We start from the raw sequence: 22,768 nt of genomic DNA on the forward strand, positions 1-22,768 counted from the left end.
GCCAAACAATGCACACCTACTGAGGAACTAGTGGTCTACTTTGACAGCTGTGGTAAATGTAAAGGTGCTCATTTTATTTTAATCTGCTCTAGCTTTTCCTTTTTCACAATTGGATGCAAATTAAAAAGAAACAGTTTCTATAAGGAAAAACCCTGATTTTTCCTTCATAAACTCATTGTGCATGTGTCCCAGTGGAGTAAGAATTTGACAAGAAAAAGAAGCCCCCGGAATTAATTTCAGAAGGAGATGGTCTGACAAGTGTTGTGCGTTTTTTTTGTTTGTTTTCATTAAGTTATGGGAACTAGCCTTCCCATAGCCTTCTTCCTCAATACAAAGCCAATATATTACCATACATACTTGTTCATAAGCCAAATATTTTTGGTAAAAAAGTAATGCATCAAAAAGCGAGGTCAGCTTAGAAACGGGTCTACACCAAAATCTGATGATTTTAAAAACTAATCCACTGTCATTTCGTTTACCTGGAGCATCTGCAGGTGTGGAGCCCCTCAGCTCCCTGTGGCCACGGTTCACCATTCCTAGCCAATAGGAGCTTTCCCACAGCTTCCATTGGCTGGGAACAGTGAACCGGGGCCACAGGGAGCTGAGGGCTCCATGCCTGCAGATGCTCCAGGTAAACAAGACATCCCAACCTGCCAGAGGCTTACCCTGACAGGCTGGGAGCCAAAGTTTGTCAACACTTGAAATATAGGGTCAGCTTATGAAAGGGTCATACAGTTTTTGCTATTTTTACCCAACTATCTTGAGGGGGGTGGTCGGCTTATAAATGAACCGGCTAATGAACAAATATAGAAGGTATATCACATTCTTGAGATACTGATACATTTCCTTACCAAAAAAAAAAAAAGCAATTTTTTCTGCCATCACATTTGTCCATTGGCTTGCCTTCATAGGCTTGCTCTTAACTGTGATAGAAACTATGGTCAAGATCCTGAAATCTCTTGGGGAAGACCTTTACATGTATGAAAGAATTAGGACCAACAGTTTATCTGCCTCTTGGGAAAAAAAGACAGGCCTTTCAAAGAAAGCCCACCAGAGATCACAACCTTTGCATACAGACTGGGAAAAGGGGAGAGAAGCAAGCCAAATAACTGTCCGTCTATCAGCTTTGACAGTGTTATGTCCAAGTGATTAAGGAGTGCCAAAAAGTGGTCCTCTTCCTTTACACATGGGCAAACCAGTTCTTGTCCTCTTCTTTTTTATAACTTACATATGGTAAGGTGATGCAGCAGATCAGAGCAACAAAGACAGACCAGAGTGTTTGACCTGCTTGCGTTTGCTGAAGAAATGCTTAGTCAACTTGAACCCTGAGCAAAACCCTGGCACAAATTCCCAGTCCCCGATTACACACACCACATTCATCCCATCAGAAGGGATGACCGCAAGTATGCAATGCTAGTTGCTTAAGACAGTCAGGGATCTTGCCATATAGATGTCTATTTCTCAACACAAGTTAATGTAGCATAGCTTCGTAACACGCTTTGAGATCTACTGAAAAGTGATATCATAACTAGGGACTATTAACAAATATTGACCAATGAGTAAGATTTCAGGCAGTCTGTTACTATGGTTGCAGAAAAAGATACCCAAAATAGCAGCTATATCTAATACTGCCCCATGATAGAAAGGAGGCATCGCTACACAGGAGTGTGACTGATATTGCAAGATGCACATCTCTATAGGTGCCCCTCTGCCATGTACATTGGCCAAACTGGACAGTTTCTACGCATAAGAATAAATGGACACAAATCTGACATCAGAAATCATAACGTTCAAAAACCCGTGGGAGAACACTTCAACCTCTCTAACCACTCAGTGACAGACTGGAAGGTGGCAATTTTGCAACAAAAAAAAACTTCAAAAACAGACTCTAAAGAGATTGCTGAACACGAATTAATATGCAAATTAGATACAATTAACTCAGGCCTAAACAGAGACTGGGAATGGTTGGGTCATTACACTAATTGAATCTATTTCCCTATGTTAAGTTCTCCTCAAACCTTCTATGGGTCATCTTAATTATCACTTCAGAAGTTTTTTTCTCCTGTTGATGATAGTTCTTCTTAATTGATTAGACTCTTCCTGTTGGTATGCATACTTCTACCTTTTCATGTTCTCTGTATGTATCAATCTCCTGTCTGAGTGTTCCATTCTATGCATCCGAAGAAGTGAGCTGTAGCTCCCAAAAGCTCATGCTGAAATAAATGTTTTAGTCACTAAGGCCATGGCTACACTGGCGCTTTACAACGCTGCAACTTTCGCGCTCAGGGGTGTGAAAACATACCCCTCTGAGCGCTGCAAGATACAGCGTTGTAAAGCCTCAGTGTAGTAAGTGCCGCAGCGCTGGAAGCGTGGCTCCCAGCGCTGCAAGCAACACTCGTAGAGGATGTGGTTTATGTGCAGCGCTGGAAGAGCTCTCTCCCAGCGCTGGCGCTGCGACCACACTCACACTTCAAAGCGCTGCCACGGCAGCGCTTTAAAGTTTCAAGTGTAGCCATACCCTAAGGTTCAACAAGTACTCCTGTTCTTTTTAAGAGTGTAGCAGTGTCCCAGTGGTGGTCAAGGGATGAACAACTCTTTTGACAAGCATGCTGGAAGTATAACTCAGTAGATATTGGAATCTTCCAATACATTAATGTGCAAAGCTTAAAGATTTTGTCCTCAGCACACTTGGAGTTACTGCATAACTAGACTGAACTATTGTTACTTATGCCAGCATTATCACTTGACCGGATTTCTATTTTCTTTATAAGTGACCTTCAAAGGATATTTAAAAATTGGGCTTATGAATTTTTTATACTTCTTTATAATGTATACTGAAAGCCTCAAAAGTTGTCTTTAAAACCATGATTTCTTCTTTTTTTTTTAAAAATCTTAATCAGCAGGAATGTCAAGTCTTTGCTCATTTGTTTTTGCTGGGGCAGATGAACCTCACAGGATTCTCCCTTAACCAGCTAGCACATGGTAAAATACAAATTGCCCTGGCTACATGAAAGTCTGAGAATGTGTTTAAAAATCCACATTTCATCCTAGTTTAGGCATTCCTTTAGAGTGTAGTTCTGCTATGGACAGTGACTATGTAATGACACATTCCTATTCAGTTCTGCTCCCTGTGCATGTTCAAAGTCTGCTTGCTTTGGTAACAAAAATATGGTTCCCCTGGTTTTTTTATTCCTATCATCACTGCTGAACTAATACAGCTATGAGTTAGTGAAATGAATGAAACCCAGTTCAGGGGGGAAATATTTGTCCTCATTTACTTATGTACAACCCACTACTGAAGGCTAAAATTTAACCTGAAGAATCTATTACTAGTTACAGAACACAGTAGGACATTCAGATCCCAAGCTGAATTTGCAGGACTGACAGAAGGGCAGACTTCTTTTTACAAGTTATTAGATAATTTGCTCTGGAAGTAAGTGAGACACAGAGCACATCACAACATTCTTAAAAGTCACTTTTCAAATTCGATCAGCACGAGAGTGTAAGTATAAGAACGGCCATACTGGGTCAGACCAAAGGTCCACCTAGCCCAGTACCCTCTCTTCCAACAGTGGCCAATGCCAGGTGCCCCAGAGGGAATGAACAGAACAGGTAACCATCAAGTCATCGCCTATTCCCAGCTTTTGGCAAACAGAGGCTAGGAAAATGATCCTTGCCAATAGCCATTAATGAACCAATCCTTCATGAACCTATCTAGTTATTTTTTGAACCCTGTTATAGTCTTGGCCTTCACAACATCCTCTGGCAAGGAGTTCCACAGGTCAACTGTGCATTTTGTGTGAAGAAATACTTCCTTTTGTTTGTTTTAAATCTGCTACCTATTAATTTCATTTAGTGACCCCTAGGTCTTGTTATTTACTCCATCTCATAACACACGTCCTTATTTACTTTCTCCACACCAGTTATGATTTTATGGACCTCTATCACATCCCACCCCCTTGTCATCACTCTCTTCCAAGCTGAAAAGTCCCAGTCTTATTAATCTCTCCTCATATGGCAGCCATTCCATACCCCTAATCATGTTTCTTGCCTTTTTCTGAACCTTTTCTAATTCCAATATATCTTTTTTGAGATGGCACACAGTATTCAAGATGTGGCCACACCATGGATTTAGATACGGGCAATGACATTTTCTCTTATTATCTATCCCTTTTCTTAGTGATGCTCAACATTCTGTTTGCTGTTTTGATTGCCACTGCACACTGAGTGACTGTTTTCAGAGCACTATCCACAATGACTCCAATATCTCTTTCTTGAGTGGTAACAGCTAAATTTAGACCCCTATCGTTTTATATGCATAGTTGGGATTATGTTTTCCAATGACTGGAAGACAGCTAATGTGACATCAATATTTTTAAAAAGCCTCTACAGGTGATCCTGGCAATTACAGGCCAGTAAATCTAAGTTCAGTACCAGGAAAATAGGTTGAAACTACAGTAAAGAACAGAATTATCATAAACACAGATGAACGTGATATGTTGGAGAACAATTCTTTGAGGAAGTCAACAAGCATGTGGACAAGAAGGATCCAGTGGATACACTGTACTTTGACATTCAGAAAGCCTTTGACACGGTCCTTTGCCCAAGGCTCTTAAGCGAAATAGACACTCATAGATTAGTAACTAGTTAGAAGACAGGAGACAAAAAGGGTAGAAATAGACAGACCATTTTTACAGTGGAGAGCAGAAAACGGCACAGTCCCAAGGATTTGTAGTGGTACCAGTGCTGTTCGACATATTCATAAATGATCTGGAAATGGGGGTAAACAGTGAGATGGCGAAATTTGCAGAGGATACAAAATTACTCAAGATTGCAGTCTGCTTTTGACTTAACTAAGAGTTACAAAGGGATCTCACAAAACTGGGTAACAAAATGGCAGGTGAAATTCAGTACTGATAAATGCAAAGTAATGCATATTGAAAAACAATCCCAACTATACAGACGAAATGATGCAGTCTAAATTAGCTGTTACCACTCAAAAAAGATCTTGGAGTCATTGTGAATAGGTCTCTGAAAACATCCACTCAATGTGCCTCAGCAATCAAAAAAGCTAACAGTCAGGAACCACCAGGAAAGGGATAAGACGGAAAATATAATGCCGCCATATAAATCCATGGTATGTCCATACCTTGACTATTTCATTCAGTTCTGGTTGCCCGGTCTCAAAAAAAGATATTAGAATTGGAAACACCACAGAGAATGGCAATACAAATGATTAGGGGGTATGGAACAACTTCAGTATCAGGAGAGATTAAAAAGACTGGGACCTCTCAGCTGGAAGAGAGATGACAGAAGGATGTGATAAAAGTCTATAAAATCAGCAATGGTGTAGAGAAAGCAAATAGGGAAGTGTTATTTATTCCTTCATCTTCAAGAACCAGATGTCACCCAATGAAATTAATAGGCAGCAGGTTTAAAACAGACAAAGGAAGTACTACTTCACACAATGCATCCTTCGGAACTCATTGCCAGTGGATGTTGTATGGCCAAAAGTAGAACTGGGTTCAAAAAAGAACAAGATAAATTCATGGAGAATAGGTACAGCAACGGCTATTAGCCAAGATGGTCAGGGATGATGCAACCTCATGCTTTGGGTGTCCCTAAACATCTGATCACTAGAAGCTGGGACTGGATGATAGGGGATGGATCACTTGACAAATTGGCCTGTTCATTCCCTCTGAAGCACCTGACACTGGCCACTGTCAGAAGGCAGGATGGGCTAGCTGGAACATTGGTCTGACCCAGTATGGCTGTTCTTAAATTCTTAAGAAATTATGGCTTTGGACAAGTGAAGCTGTTAAAGGGAAGAAGGTGTGGTGCTTGGATGCAGCTTCTCAGTGGGGATTAACAGTGGTTTAGCTTCTCATCTTCCCCTGAACTGCACTCTGATCATGAAAGAGTGTTAGAAGCCATCTAAGTTCTGTGAGCAGTAGGGACCCTGGGTTCCAATGCCACTGGCTCTCCACTACCTTTAAATGATGCTTCCCTGTGGTAGAGTGGGCAGGGGAGGACTGAGGAACTCAAATGGAGCAGTAGGAGGGAATAGTAGCCTCTGCATTCCTGCAATTTTGCTCAAACTCTCCCAGCTACTCCCTGACAACTCACCTTTGGCTAAGGATCCTCAAAGTATGAAAAGCAATGTGCCAGAATATGGTGGAACTTCACATTTGCCCTTGAGAGCCCTAAATAAAGAGGACTCCACCAGCCATTCCCTATGAGCCTTCCCCTCCATGTGCTTTAAAGCTGAGTTTACTTTAGAATATGCATTTGCAAAGTATACTTTTAAGAACTGAATTCAGTGTCTCCTAGATGAGGCATTTATGGAAACTCACTAATTATGGCTTGCCCCTACTCCTCTCTAAAGTTTAGGAGGTGTACATTAAACTCACAAATATTCTGGTGCTCATTTGTTTTCTCTCCTTGATCCTGTAACTTTTTAATACTAAAATAACATGTCAACAGGAAATATTTTATTAATCTGAAAACCCAGACAAATTTATTGAAAACTATACATTAAAGAACAGCTAATCAAATTAAGATACTGTCAAAAGCCATTAGACAGACCTAACAAATGTAGATGTTAAGATTAGCTCCGAAGTACAGACAAAAGCATATTGCTAACAAAATAACTGAAGTACAGATAGTAATTAACACCTAATATACTTTCTGCAGTAACAGTGACCTTTTCTTGTTACAAGTTTTACACTTGTTGCATGTGCTCCCACTTCCTGGTTTGTCAGAACTGAAGCCTCATTCAATCTCAGACATCTATCTAAAGCAAGCACAAAAAACTAAAACTACCACCAATATATTCATTATCCATATTCAAGCAGTTCCTAGAGGCCACAAGTAAAAGTAGAGCTCCATTGTAAAAATGTAATAAGAAAAACAGTTACACGCACATCCAACACTTGGGCACCCTGTATAGTGCGAGTTAAACATTCGGGCAAAACTGGCCCAACTGCTCTCTTAACATGGTACTGAGAGTTCATTACAACATTGTGCTGTAGATTACTCAGAACAAGAAATACATTCAGTTTTCATTTTTGCTTGTTATGAACTATTAAAAACATCTATGGTAAAACCACGTCATGGTAGTGTAAAGATGCTCACTCTAAGATGGTAACCCCCTGTAACAGAGAGAGATCTGATTATTAATATTACTGTTTTACTATATTGTTTCTCTAAACAAAAGCTCAGTTTTCATAATTGTTTTCTCTCTAATGTTTGCATGGCAAGAATTTGTAAACTTGTTAAAACTTCCTAAATAAATACTTTAAAAAAAAAAAACACACCTGTATTCTTAATTCAAGCTACTGCTGTTTTGAGGTGCAGAATCAATATGGCATGCATCTGGTTACTTTGTAAACTGAAAGGCCATGTGAACAACAACTTTTGCTAATAATCAAAGTAAGTAAGTGTGACTGACACCTATATTTAAATAAAATAGCTTTCCCACCACCTTAGAATATGAAAATTCCATGCATAAATGGAAAGAAAAAGGATTATTCACTCACAGCCTTTAGTGACAGGCCCATAAACATTATATCTTCATGGAAAAGTTTTTTAAAAGACTTAACACAGTTTGCCATACTTTTTCAATTAAAAATTAAACATTTTGAGCAACAATGTATACTAGATTACACTGATGTGTTTCTCAATTACTACTGGGAAAAGCTACAGCTTCCCTCAAGGCAAATGAGATAGACATCTGTGTAGATTTTTTTAAAAGCTTAATTTATAATGCATAGAGGTAATATGTCTATGCATTATAAATTAAGCTTTTTAAAAAATTACCATATTACCTTTAACATCTGCAAAAGTTGTAAGCAGCAAAAAAAAAGAATCTAGCCAGAATATATTAGTAAGTATTTCATAAGAATGTAAATAAGTGAAAAAAAGAGTTTTCAGAAAAGGAAATAATGTAAGTGTGCCCAGAGTTTTTACTTGCTTCTCTTGCTTGCGTATTTTGTTACTTTCACTTTCACCTCCAGAAGGAGCATTAGAAAAATGATCTGCTTACCAAGTTGAACACAGTTTCTACAATATCCCTGTTGGATACTTCGCCAACTTCCACCAGTCCCGTCAGCACTGCAAATTTCATCCTGATGCCTCGGATAGGGATTCCTGGGTTCAAGGGCTGCAGGGTACTCCCCACTTCAGCAGCACTTCCTCCTTTCCCTCCACCTCCTCCTCCTCCACCATCACCTGTTGGCTGAAGAACCTGTTTGCCTTCGCTAGCCATAGCTAGCTCAATTCAGATTACCACTAGCTGAGATGCCAGAGGCACAGCCGCCACAGCCAATGAGAAGCGATTTCAGGGGCAGGGAAAGGGGTCTCTTGCTCACTCTCTCTTCAGGTCCAATTTGCGAAACACCCCAAGTACACGGGGTGTGGAGAAAGCTCGCCCAAGCTTGGCTTTTCCTCCACAGCAGGGTTGGGTCAGCTGCCCCACGGCAGGTACGTAAAGCCCTGAAAGGCAACATATCCAGTCGTTTGAAAGCCCCTGCAAGGCAGACGTCCCCCCAAGAGTTACCAATGGTCCACCTCCTCCTCCTCCTCCTCCTCCCCCGCCCCACAAAACAGGGACTGTAGCAGCCAGAGAGCAACCACCTCTCCCCGCCCCCTAGAACTTGCCCCACAGACAGCGCTGGGTTTCTCAAGGGGAGTCAAGGCGACGCGCCCAGTGCCCGGCTCTATTCCCTCCGTGTTTCCAGCTCCCGGGCTCGGACCTCCGCCACAGCTGAGCGTGCAGAGCCCGCTGCCCCTTCGCCCGCTTGTGCACGCACAGGTGCAACGACAAACCACTCAGGAAGGAAGTTCAGGCTCACCCAATTCTCCTCCTCGCGTCTCGTGCGCCGCGCGGCGGGGCGAGGGGGGTGCTTTAATGCCCGGCTGAGGGGCGAGGAGCGGGCTGCTTTGCTGCCCCACTCGCGAGCCCTTTCGCCGTTAGCCCCCCTGGCGGAGAAGCACCCGCCGCTCCTAGAGCGGGAAGGAGCCGAAAATTTCAGCCGCCGCTGCCTCACCCCGCGGTCTCAATTAGCCCCATGTCTTCCTGCCTAGGCTGCAAACGCGGCTGCTCTCTGCCGCCATGACAGCACTGAGCCCCGGGAGAGCTGCCGGGCGAGAAGCCGTGCGCCTGCGCGGCCAGGCACCAGCAGGCGGGCGGGGCGCAGAGCAAAGCACGGGGGCCGGAGGCCGCGCACACCCAGGTGAGCCCAGGTGTGCGCAGGGCGGGAGCTCTGGGTGTAGGGAGAGGTGGTCGCCGGGCCAGAAGCTGCTGCGCAACAGCCACCTAATCCTGCCTCCCGGCCCGGGATTAGCGGCTGGCGGAGCGGCCGGGGAAGTTTCTTCGTGGGGGATTCATTTTCAGTGCTCGTTTATTGGTCGCCCAGACGCTTGTGAGGCGCCCTACGGCCCCCGCAGCGTTGATTGACTTGATTTCCAGAGGTGATGCTGCGCTGCTCCCACGGGACCGGGAGGCGCCCGCACCTGTGGAAAGCAGGCTGCTGCAGTGTCCCGATGAGCAGAGGGAAAGGGAGTAGTGAGTCAGGAGAGGTGTGAAACCTGGCGAGCGAGTATTGCTCCTTTCCCCTTTCTCGCCTTCTGTAATGCGCTCCTTCTTCTCAGCTGTTTCTCTTTCCGATACCCATCCCCAATTCCCTTCTCTGTCTTCCTTTCCCACCCCCTGGACTGAGGCTGCAATCCTGAAAAGAATCACCTAGCTTCAGTCGGGTTATTCATATGTTTTAAGTTGAATGTGTGGGAAAATCTTTAGTGGCTGTGGGCCTACCTATGGGTCAGGTTACTTGTGGTCCAAATGTATGTCAGGTATAGGAACTTTTGCAAAACCTTAGCCCTGGTGTAGGAGGATTTTGTGATTAGAGTTAAAACAATGGATACACTTCTGAAGAATTAAAAAAACTAAATAATTTGCCTGCCCTGTGCAAGTTGTGAAACTAACTAGAAAGAAAAGTGAAATCAACTGGTCTGTGTTCTCTAGCCAATCTGAGAGAAATGCTACTAGTAAGCAGCATATTAAATAGTAAATTTAGATGATCTTTAATAATTTCATCTCTCAATCACCTAATTTAGTAGCATATATCATTTAAAAATATCTATATGTCTTAATTCAACTCTGGATTACACTGACATCTAATGTTTTTAAAATCAGCCTGAAGGGCAGTAATACAAGGCACCTGCAGCCACCATTTCAGCAGGATGGCCACAGCATGTCAGTGCAGTCCCAAACGCAGTAGAGTGACAGGGGAGAGGACATGGTGAAGGCAACCAGGGGATACACAGGTTGAACCGCATGCCCCAGAAAGACTTTGTAAAGCACCTGCATGGGAGTTCACCTGGGAATCCAAAGTACTAGCGAGGCCTGGGACTGTTTAATTTCTGACATCAGACAAGATTGGGTGCATTCAATGTAATGAACACATGCCCCAGCCTCTGATGGTGGCTGCAGTTTAAATCGCAATAATAAATTAGGAAAAATTGAGTAAAAAATGCTTAAAATGAAATAAATTAAAGTACCGTGCCTCATAATGTGCATATTTGTATACCTCCGTTTCATTTTATTCCATGCATTTTATTTACAGTTGCCAGGCCAGTATGTTTATCTTAAACTGGGAGAAAATGTTTACTATAGTCCTAGATGGGGCCCAAACAGATAAGGCAAAATTTTGTAAATAGCACTTCTGTATCTGTATTACCTCTGAATTATTTAGTAACATATAACTTCGGGTAATCTTGTATATTGTGTTCTATTTTTTATATTGTATTTTATATTTGAAAGACTTCAGCCCAGTTACCTGAGGTTAAAATCTGTTTTATATCTGAAAGGAAATAAATTTGTGGGTGAGACCTTGGTACAACTCTTTATATTCTGGCAGTATGATAGGTAAGATTTAAAATGTAGTAATCTAAACCCCTGCCTTTTATCACCTGAAAATATTTTTTTTTCTAAATGACACATTTATTGAAATATACTCTTTTCACAGCCAATATCACGTTTGGACTGTTGCTCTAAAGACTAACATGTAGGGTTCAGTATAGGGACACAAAATTGCACATCAATTAATTAGACATTCCTATAACTTTTGAGGAGACCGGTTGTTTTAGCACCCTCTAGCTGCTTTTTCCCCCTATGTTTTCCTGGCTTCTTTCATTATAATTAACTTCTGAACATGCTTATGTCAAAGTAAATTATTTTAAGATTAGTGCAGGATTTCTAGCAACAGAATGTGGTGTATATTTATTAAATGGTAGCTAAACAACTCTTAATGAGTTGTATCAAGGGTCTAAATGCACTAATATTTTAAATATCAATTGATTCTGTACAGTTTTGTAAAGAATAAAAGCAGAGCCTCATGGAGTTTATATATATATAAAACAAAATAAGAAATTCCTAAAAAATAAAATGAAAAGTTGTGTATATATATATATATATATATATATATATATATACACAACTTTTCATTTTATTTTTTAGGAATTTCTTATTTTGTTTTATCCATTATCCAGTCACCCTCTCTCACTGAACCTCACCCCCCAATCCCACATTACTACCCAGAAATCTCTCCCTTTAAACATTTCTCCTCTCCCATTGATTCCCAGTCCCCCATTCATCCCAGGAACCCTTCTCTATCCCCCCACTGAACCCCAATAACTCCTTTTCCCTAAGGGCTGGAAGGCCCTGGGCAGGTGATTGGGTCTTGCCCCTAGATGGATGGAAGGCTCTGGGAGGGGGCATCAAGGTCTGTGCCTGGTGTGGGAGGCCTTGGGGCAGAGCTTTAAGGGGCATGGGTGTCACAGAGCAACCTCGCATTTCAGCAGCAGCTCTAGCATCTTCTGTTTCGTGGAACTGGGCCCAGCTCCAAGTATTGTGACTTTGTCCATGGAGTTGCAGTAGTGTTGAGGTTTGGCCCAGGCTCCTCTCCTTCATCATGAATGAGGGGCAGCTGGGCCAAATTTGAGTGAACAGCACTGCAACCCCATATGCCAGATTGCAGCACTGAGCACTCCAATTTGGCCTGGCTGCTCTGCCTCCATCAAGGAGCATTGTGACCCTGTGCACACTAGATTACAATACCCAGAGAGAGATCCAGTCCCAGTCCCAGTCACACAAGATAGAAGCTATGACTGTGAGGTGAATTTTTCATTTTATGTCTTTTTTTTAATGTTCTTTTTCATTCTGTGTTTTTGCACATTTGTGAAAAACACAGGGCTCTACCAATAGCATTGCTTCCATGGAGCAGGAAAGAGACTGAAGCCCGGATCCTCAAAGTATTTATGCTCCTAACTTCCACTGAAATTAATCGAAGTTAGGAGCCTACATATCTTTGAGGATCTGGGTCTGAGCTGCTTATCCTATCCCAATCATTAGTTTGATCATGTGTGGAATGAAAGACACCACCTCTCCAGTAGCATCACTTCCTCAAGTAATCTGAATACAAATATAAGTTGTATGATTTGTAGGTTGTATGATTTTTCAGATATAATTATTACATTCAGGTAAAAATTAGCTGAAATAATGTAAAAGTTATTTGTTTTGTTTTTTCCTTCAGGTTACTTCTATAAAATAGTTTTGGGGTATTCCAGGTAAAATCTGATCATTTTACATAGAGGTTGAAAAGATGCATTTCTAACACCTTCAAGTTGAAGTTGTATCATCATCTGAATGTTCCACCATGGTGCTTTGTTCAGGTTATGGATTATAGTGATTTTTAAGCAACATTATTTATATGTGACATGCAAGAAGGAGAGCTGCTCAGTCCCTCCATTCCACTCCCACTGAAATCAGTGGCAAAACAAGGACTAGGACTGAGCCCTAGCAGTTGGGGCAGGAACAAAGAAACTCCTTTTAGTGTGCAATTTGTCTGACAGCTAGCATTAAAAATGTGAACCCCGGTCCTTCTGACAGTCCTGAGATGCAATGGCACCAACACACAGCCAGTTTTTAAGAATCTCCTTTTCAATGTAATTCTACAGTTGTCATATGGATTTTGGAGTTTGAAATAAGGGAGAGAAAGGGATTTAACTAAAAAACCAGAGAACCTAGTGCTCTTCAATCTATTTACACAGGTGGTGATGAGCAAAGCTCAGTGGAAACCTTTCTGTGATGCAGAAATAGTGGAGCAGTAGCTCCTACATGTTTCTTTCCTCTCCTTGGGAGCCCACAGAGCCTTTCCAGGGGCATTCTATGGGGTTGCAGCTCTGTGGGTTGCAAAGAGCAAGAAAGGAGTGGGGCAGAACAGGAGAGCAGCCAGTGAATTTCTGCTGCAAAAATTAATGCTGGTGTAAGCTTTACAGCTTCTATTCCCCCTGGGAGATGAGGGTAGTACAGTTACAGATGGGAGTCAGATTCAGCCAATAGCAGCAGACATCACTCACTACTTAAAGGGAGCCATTTCTTGGGTGGGACAAGATAACTATTATAATAGCAGCATTGTACAACAGTCTTGAACAGGAAATGAAGAAACCCATGTACAATTGGTGTGACAAAGCAATTTATTCTGAAAAACGCTATTTATCCAAAGTGGAATTTGATCAGTCTTACCACTGGAAAAAAGCAAGGTAGGATCTTTAATAAAGGTGATTGATCAGGAGGACCTCAGTTTCAGCCTTCTGAAAGTTAGCCTTGTATCTTTTCTTCATATGATTCTTTTATTTCTGAGGCAATGAGTGGAGAAGATTTGCTCCTCCCTTATGATTGTGCTAAATAATAAACTGTCAATAGAAATGCTAAGTAATTGCATCTGTGTTAGGGTTATAATATTGCCCATTACCATAGTATCTGAGCACCTTTCATGTAACATTCATAGCAATAGTATAGTCCCTAATGGATTTAAAGTAGTATCTGTCATGTCTCCTTTTTAGGGCTAAAAACTCTGCTTCAGGAAGGGATTTTGGTTTTGAATCTGTTTTGTTTGTTGTTTTTTGTTTGTTTTTGTTTTAGGTTGATTAGTTTCAGAGTTTTGGGGTGTTTTTTTTTTTGTTTGCTTGGTTGTGGTTTATTTGGTAGGAAGAGGTATCAATGTTGCCTCATTCTTATGGTGAAAAGAAGAGGAAGGTTTTTAAATTTTATCCTAAAAGCTGTCAGATTCTGGATTTTCCTAATCTTCTCTGAATATATAATTGTTAGTGTAGATGTTGAAGGAAAACAAAAACAGTCCAAGGCCTTGTCTACATGGAGCAGCAGTGTGCACTACAGTGGTGTGATTTCTGAAGCACATTAATGAGTTGCTGTCATAACTATAAAGAGAAGGGTAACAACCCTCCTGTGTACAGTACTATAAAATCCCTCCTGGCCAGAGACACCAAAATCCTTTTACCTGTAAAGGGTTAAGAAGCTCAGGTAACCTGGCTGACACCTGATCCAAGGGACCAGTGAGGGTACAAGATACTTTAAAATCTTGAGGAGTGGGGGGAAGGTTTTTGTTCGTGTGCTCTTTGTTTTGGGGGTTGTTTGCTCTTGGGACTAAGAGGGACCGGACATCAATCCATGCTCTCCAAATCTTTCTGAACCAGTCTCTCATATTTCAAATTTGTAAGTAACAGCCAGGCAGGGTGTGTTTATTTTATCTTCCTTTTCTCAACTTGTAAATGTTTCTCTTGCTAGAGTGTTTACCTCTGTTTGCTGTAACTTTGAACCTAAGGCTAGAGGGGGGTCCTCTGGGCTCTCTGAATCTGATTACCCTGTAAAGTTATTTTTCATCCTGATTTTACAGAGGTGATATTTATCTTTTTCTTTAATTAAAATTCTTCTTTTAAGAACTTTGATTCTTCATTGTTTTCAGATCCAAGGGTTTTGGATCTGTGCTCACCAGGGCTAATTGGTGAGGGTATACTCTTAAGCCTACCCAGGAAAGGGGTGTAAGGACTTGTGGGAAAAGGAATTAGTTTCAAATCTGCCCAGGAAAGAGGGGGAATCTTTGAGGAAAGGCAGAGTTCCAAGTGGCTCTCCCTTAAGATTTGGAACACATTTGGTGGTGGCAGCTTCCTGTTAACCTAAGCTGGTAAATAAGCTTAGGGGGCTTTCATGCGGGTCCCCACATCTGTACCCTAGAGTTCAGAGTGGGGAAGGAACCTTGACAGTTGCAAATTAGTTGTTTTGTGTAGACTCTGCTGATGTTCCCTAAAGGTTCCTTACTGTATTACATTAGCCTGCCCTACGGCCCTTTAGTGTGCACCAGCAATGACTGTATGGACCAATTAATCCACAACACATCAGAGCACTTTAGAAATCACACCTCTGTGGTACACATTGCTGCTCCATGTACACAAGCCCCCAGTGAGTAATGACAATCCATGTGTAGTTATTATTTACTCAGAACAATAGTTATAATCAGATAAGTTTATTTTGTATTGCACCATCAATAAGGATCACAGTATCTTTTTTCCTCTCTTCTGCTTCAGAGTTCAGTTCTGGCTACCTGCTAGGAGAAGAGAAGTTCATTACATTTTGGAAGCATTTTTATATTATTTGTCTTTGTTGTTATATACATAAATATATACCCAACATTAATATACATGAAAATGGCAAACAAAATTAGCTATGTTGGCTGGAGTAAGGACTTCTACATGTTAATAATATTCAGAAAAACATGTATTAGAAGTAACTTTGTTTAAGATATTCGTCATGTATATAGCAGTATGATGTTCGCTTTATCCAACAGGTGTCCCCACCTAAGGGTGGGTAAGTACTAGAGCTCTGAGCTATTTCTGAAACAATCTGGGGAGGAGTTATTTCTAATTGTATTCTTACTACCAAGCAGCATGGAGATAGATGTATCCTTTTGGACTAATAATAACCTCTTAGTAAGTGTTATGTCTGACTACTTATTAATACTTGTGATTTCATTTGGAATAATACTAGAGAAATAGGAGTACTTGTGGCACCTTAGAGACTAACAAATTTATTTCAGCATGAGCTGAATGAAATACATTCCATTCTATGCATCCGAAGAAGTGAGCTGTAGCTAACGAAAGCTCATGCTGAAATAAATTTATTAGTCTCTAAGGTGCCACAAGTACTCCTGTTCTTTTTGCAGATACAGACTAACACGGCTGCTACTCTGAAACCAGAGAATAATATTTTCTTTGCTCTTTAATGGTAGTTTTTAAAGGCGGTCTCCCTATGTAGCTGTTTGGCAGCAGTTTCTGCTTTTGTTACCTAACCTACATTGTGCTTCATTTTCTTTCCATGATCTTAATGTGTTTTTTCTTTCAACTTATATATGTAATTTTTATTGGTTTTACATAATGAATAAAGTGTATATCTGCATTCATCAGAATTACAATTTAACATCTTTAAGAGTGTTGCAGTTTGTGGAGGTTATTGTTAGACTTACTAATGCTGCCTCACCAGTAATCAAATATCTACAAGAAAGCATGTAACATAATATCTCTATGTTTTAACATTAAGTATGTGAGGTGGCCACTCCTGCTCATTAGCACTGAGGCTGATTAAGCCAAGGTAGCTAAAGAATTGTTCAGTAAAAAGTGCAGAGTGTAGACAGGAGTAAAGATAGAGTGAGGTGCTAACAAAACTGGGACTGAGAAAAGAGAAAGTTGTGTAATTGGACTTATGTATGAAATTTAGGAACTCTCCCTCTCCCTCTCCCTCCTCTTCCCATCTCTTTAATGATTTTAGGGCTCAATCCTGCTCTGGTTGATGATGGTCACAGAACTCCAACTGGCTCCAGTGGGAGCAGGATAAACCCTTAATCATAATGAAACTGTTACATTCACAGTCACAAAATATTCTCTTATCATGAGACAGTTGTTCATGTTGCTCATCTTGTTGTTGTTGCTCTTGTTAATCCCTGGTCTGCCGGGACCACAGGTTCTCTTTTGGATGTATGTTTTTAATAATGGAGAAAACATACTGCATAAAGTATTAAAAAGTAAAATAACTTTTGCATAAGACTTTTTAGAAATTATTTTTGAGAAATCTGGCAGTGTTGCAGTGAATGGAGCTAGGAAGTAGTAAGTACAGATTTGTCATTTGCAAAGGAAGTTCTCATAAAGCTGAGGGAAAAAGCAAATTGTGGTTCTCAAGTTCTGTCTGGAAATAAATGTTCAGTCTGAGTCATAGAAGTAGTATGCCAGGAGTAATTTGACACATGATCATATTAATTTTTTAAAGCTGCCTATTTGGATTTGCCATGCAGTTTTCCATAAAGTATGGTGAGAAGAGTCCTAATAAACAGGCATGAGTTCAGTGTATTCATAATGTTTCCTCTTTTTACTCCTCTATGCTGTGATGCATACAAAAAACACGACTGATTAGGCAGCTGATGTGCTGAGACCACTGCTTATACAGTTCAGAATCATATTGTTGTTACCATGTGCTTTCCATCTGTTTTTTGTATCCACTTGTTGTCCATCATCTTATACTTAGATTGTAAGCTCTTCAGGGGAAGGGCTAGCTATGTGTTTGTAGTGTCTCACACAAGGGAGTCTTGATCCCTGATTGAGGACCCCAGGTCTTACCACAATACAAATAATAATAATTCTTCTTTGTCAGAAGAGCAGCTGTGTGCAGATTGATGATGTTTGTTCTTTCCACAGGTTTGTTTTTTCGTACTGTTGGCTGCCAGTAAAATCATCACAGATGAAACTGATACACTTGTATTTTGGGGGGAGAGGTAAAGCTTTAAGCTCTGATCCCATGATGAGCACTGTGCTGGAGTCCTCCAACATGAAGTTTATTACAGGATTGGACCCTCACTTAGGATGTCTATGAGTATATATAGATAAAAATTGTACACACAGTTTAAGTGTTATTGGAACCCGTAATAACTAATCAAACTAACAAATCATGTGGTATGTTCGAGATCAGATCGGGAGGAGAGCATCTGTTTACAGACTGTAGGTTTCAGGCCTTTTTTATACAGACAAAACTACCACTGACTTCAGTAGGAGTTTGCCTGACCAGGGAGCATTAGTGAACATGGTGGCCAAAACTACTGATGGCCTGTCTGCACTTGTCCTACCATCAATAGTAGCATTAGAGGAGCTGCACCAGCACTAGTGCAATAGTGGGTGATTTGGTCCCCAAAAAAAATCTGCCAGTGTAGACTCCGCAATGGAATATCAACCAGAACCATGATTATAAATGGCTATTGCTAGATGGTGTTAAAATAGTTTATAATTCCAGTCTGGATAAAACATAACCATATTTCAAACCAATTATAAAATTACATTATTAGCAGCTTTCTTGAGGAAACAATTTTGAACATGACTAATGTGTTTTGAATTATAGTTCACAGGGTATAAAGTTAACTTTGTATAGTTGTGACAAACACCAAAGTTAATTGATATTATGTTGTATTTACTACTTTATATGTGTACAATGCAGCATAGCAAAATAACAGCATCAAAGTCTTTCAAAGGAAAGATCATTTCAGAAATGTAGGTGTGGTCTGTCCGTATAGATTTTTTTAAAAATCCCAAAATATGTTTCATAACCTCCTCCATTCAGAGGGGAGTGATTTTATTTTGTTTTTCTAAGAAGCAGGGTAACAAATGTTCAAGTCTGTTTCCAATCTTGAAGTCCTGACTCAAGCAAAACTCCAACAGGGCCAATGAGAGTTTTACCTGAGCAATGAGATGGTCTTAAAATAACTGACATTTCATTGGTTTGATTGGTTATTTTCACCTCCAATGGAGACACAAACTTTTGGCCATTTTAGCTTCAAGGACAATTGACTAGATTGTTGTGTTGGGTCAGTCTGGTGAATTGCTTCAGTGGATGGCCAGTCTAGATGGGCAAGAAGCAGCAAGCAATTGGTCTGGTTACTAATGCAGTCAAAATGAAGACCCTCATCATTACCATCAAGCAGCCTTCAGGCTCCAGATTACAACTGCTCAGTATTAACCTGTCCAGATGGGATATCAAGCAGGTGGAAGCTGTCAAACACTTTGGAAGCTCGATAGTGTTGGTGGATGAAGTTTTTGAAAGATGTGAATGCTTATATAGAAGCAGCCACTGCCATGGTCCAAGCCCTTCAGCAGCCTCTGTGAAGATGTCCGGACATAATGTTTGTTTCAAAGCTGTGGCTCTAGAAATTCAGTAGAAAGGTTATAATTCTCTATTAAATTCTTGAAGACTTTCTGTGAGAGGCATCAGCAGTGATACAAATCTCACAAATTATCCCAATTTTTGTCTGTAACATTGACCGTATTGCAATCCATCATTCCACTCTTATTGAACAGAAAAGGGACAGCAAAGGAAATATACCAATAAATAAGCAGTGTGAAAAATGATGTAAATACGTGTGTATTTTGGTTCATGAGGCGTTCATCAACTATTCCCTAAAGTGATTTTGGCTGCCACTTGAAGCTGTGGTAGTCTGAGACTCTTAAAATTGCACCAAGATAAAATTCAACCCCTTGGATGTGAGCATGGGAAGTTTCCATTAAAATCAATGAGCAGACCTTCATCCTTTCTTTGGCTATTTCTGGGAACAGGAAACCACACAAGACCGCACAGATCTCTGACTAACCCAGTGTGCAATATTCAATTTAAACTCAGTCTGCAAGACGAGCTAGAGAAAACTGAATGTAGTGCACACAGAATAATGCTGTTCTGCAAACAGAGTTGAGAAAACAAATGTTCATAATCCTCCACAGATCATATGCTCTTTCCATGGGCAAAGTCCAAGTAAATGGATGTGTGTGGTTGTGACGCTTCTCAAGACACCCAAGGCTGTGAGTCACTTTGTTGCCTCCTGCTTACAGCATGAGTATTGACTGTGCTAGCTAATTTGTGTCAGCTCCCTAACATAACCACCCTACCAGCACTCAAGCACTCTAGTCTTGACTATGCCTCTTGTCTTTGCCTCTGCAGGTTGATGTAATTTGAGTCCTCGGAGGGCCAGATCACCTAGACGGTAGCACACCCAGTTTCCTGCCTTGCCTTCCAGAAGGAAGCTTTTCAGTCCAGTTCCTAACCCTTGTATAGGGTTTAGCTTCACGTTAGGGTTTTCAATGTCCTTGCCCTCTCCTTTCTATTGGGAAAGTGGAATGGAAATGAGGCTTAGGCCCTTCCAGTTGACAATAGATGCATCCCAACCCCTGAGTCCCTTGAAAGTGTCCCTGGATGGTATCCAGCCCCTGAGCACTGGGTACCCACAGATATCCCAGATCCTCCATTTTCAAAGGAACTGTGCACCCCAATTTACTAGATTTCACTTTACACATCACTACACTAGAGTTCAATTATAGTTAAAAATATATAAGAAAGAAAAGAGATTCAAAGAGGTGGTGTGTGAGTGTTGGAAACAAATGGTTACGTGCAAAAATGTACAAAACAAGAAAACAAAACATGAACTAGAGCCTACACAGATTACTTTATTATATAGGAAAGGTAACTATTAGATTCTTACCCCAAAGTTCAGTCTCTTGCAGGGATTGCTAGCCCTAAGGAGCCAGTCTTTCATGAAGCACTTCGCTCTTTCAAGGTACCTCGGTGAATGGATGCAGTCTTTCTCCATGCTGTGATATAGCCAATTAGTCTTTTGTCTTTATTTATAGATTCATAGATTTCAAGGCCAGAAGGGAACACTGTGATAATCTGTTCTGATATTCTGTATGATACAGGCCATAGAACTGCCCCCAAAATAATTCCTAGCTCATATCTTTTAGAAAAAACATCCAATCTTGATTTTAAAATTATCAGTAATGGAGAATCCACCACAACCCTTGGTAAATTGTTCCAGTGGGTAATTACTCTGACCACTAAAAAAATTATGCTTTATTTTATGTCTGAATTTGCCTAACTTCAGCTTCCAGCCATTGAATCATATTATACCTTCTCTACTAGATTGAAGAGACTTTTATTAAATATTTACTCCCATGTAGGTACTTATAGACTGTAATCAAGTCATTCCTTAACCTTCTGTTGGGTAAACTAAATAGATTGAGCTCCTTATGTCTTTCACTATAAGGCATGTTTTCTAATCCTTTAATCATTCTCGTGGCTCTTCTCTGAACCCTCTCCAATTTATCAATATCCTTGAATTATGGACATCAGATCTGAGTACAGTATTCCAGCAACGGTCACACCAGTGTCAAATACACAGGTAAAATAACTTCTCTACTCCTACCTGAGATTGCTCTTTTTATGCATCCCAGGATTTCATTAGTTCTTTTGACCACAGTGTCACATTGGGAGCTCATGTTCAGCTGATTACCCATTGTGACCCCCATATCTTTTTCAGAGTCATTGCTTCCTAGGATAGAGTCCCAATCCTGTAAGTATGGCCTACATTGATTGTTCCTAGATACATACATTTATATTTAGCCATATTAAAATGCATATTGTTCATTTGCGCACAATTTGCCAAGCTATCCAGAGTGCTTTGTATCAGTGATCTATCCTCTTCATTATATACCAATCCCTTAATTTTTGTGTCATATGCAAAGTTTATCAGTGATGATTTTATGTTTTCTTCGAAGTCATTGATTAAAAATGTTAAATAGCATCGGGCCAAACACTTATCCCTGTGGGACCTCTCTTTAAATGCACCCACTCATTGACGATTCCTCATTTACAATTACATTGAGTCTTATCAGTTCTCCAGTTTTTAATCCCTTTGATGTGTGACATGTTAATTTTATATCATTCTAGTTTTTTAATCAAAGTGCCATGCAGTAGCAAGTCAGACACCTTATACAAGTGCAAGTATATTACATCAGCACTATTACCTTTGTCAACCAAACTTCTAATCTCATCAAAAGGAGATATCGTTAGTTTGACAGGATCTATTTTCCATAAACTCAGGCTGATTTGCATTAATTGTATTACCTCCCTTTAATTCTTTATTAATCAAGTCCCTTATCAACCTCTCCATTATCATGCCTGGAACTGATATCAGGCTGATAGGCCTATAATTACCCAGGTCATTCGGTTTACCTGTTTTAAAAATTGACCCAACCTTAGCTTTCTTCTAGAACTTCCCCAGTACCCCAAAGACTTATTCAAAATCAGTGTTAATCATCCAGCAAGTTTCTGAGCCAGCTCTTTTAAAACTCTTGGATGCAAGTTATCTGGACCTGCTCATTTAAAAATGTCTAACTTTAGTAGCTTCTGTTTAACATCATCCAGATATATTAGTGGAATAGGAAGAGTTTTATCATCACCATAAGATGAGACTGTATCATCTGTTTTCCCCCAAAAATACAACCGAAATATTTATTGTACACTTCTACCTTTTCTACATTATTATTGATAATTCTACCATTTCAAACCTAGTAATGGACCAATACCATTGTCAGGATTCTTTTTTTCCTAATATATTTTAAAAAACTCCTTCTTCTTGTCCTTAACTCTGCTGGCCATAGATTTATCCTTGTGTTCATTTACTTCACAGATAGAGTGATCCCTTCACTGTCATATCATTCCTTTTCACTTTCAGGTGGTTTAGATGTTTATAGTTTTGTCTTTGATGATTTTTCTGGATTGCTGAAATGGTTGACAATTAAGCAATATATTATATAACCAGCTAGCTAGGGTGGGTGACAACTCCTTTCTCCTTGATTGGGCTTTCACCAAGACACATAATTTCCTGGTGACTAACTTTTATTCCAAGACCATAAGGGCATAATTTTAAACATAGTTATGTTATTCCTTGACTATTATCTACACACACACACCTTCCAATAATTAGGAGTATTGATAAGTTACAAGCTTTCAGTAGAAACCTCACATGCCTTTATGAATAAATACTATGAA

The 22,768-nt window shown here is 40.3% G+C and overlaps 1 protein-coding gene across 5 annotated transcripts in view; it reads right to left on the reverse strand.

The window, feature by feature from the left end:
- The window catches only part of LRBA (LPS responsive beige-like anchor protein), a 590,754-nt gene extending 582,256 nt beyond the window's left edge, over positions 1–8,498 (reverse strand). For all 5 annotated transcript variants that reach the window (XM_050946210.1, XM_050946208.1, XM_050946209.1 and 2 more), the window contains exon 1: positions 8,045–8,498. In XM_050946210.1, the coding sequence (XP_050802167.1) occupies positions 8,045–8,266 (222 nt within the window). In that variant the 5' untranslated portion in view covers positions 8,267–8,498. The remainder of the gene's footprint in view (positions 1–8,044) is intronic.
- Positions 8,499–22,768: the final 14,270 nt, after the last annotated feature.

Source organism: Gopherus flavomarginatus, chromosome 3 (assembly GCF_025201925.1).
Source record: "Gopherus flavomarginatus isolate rGopFla2 chromosome 3, rGopFla2.mat.asm, whole genome shotgun sequence".
Taxonomy (NCBI): domain Eukaryota; kingdom Metazoa; phylum Chordata; order Testudines; family Testudinidae; genus Gopherus; species Gopherus flavomarginatus.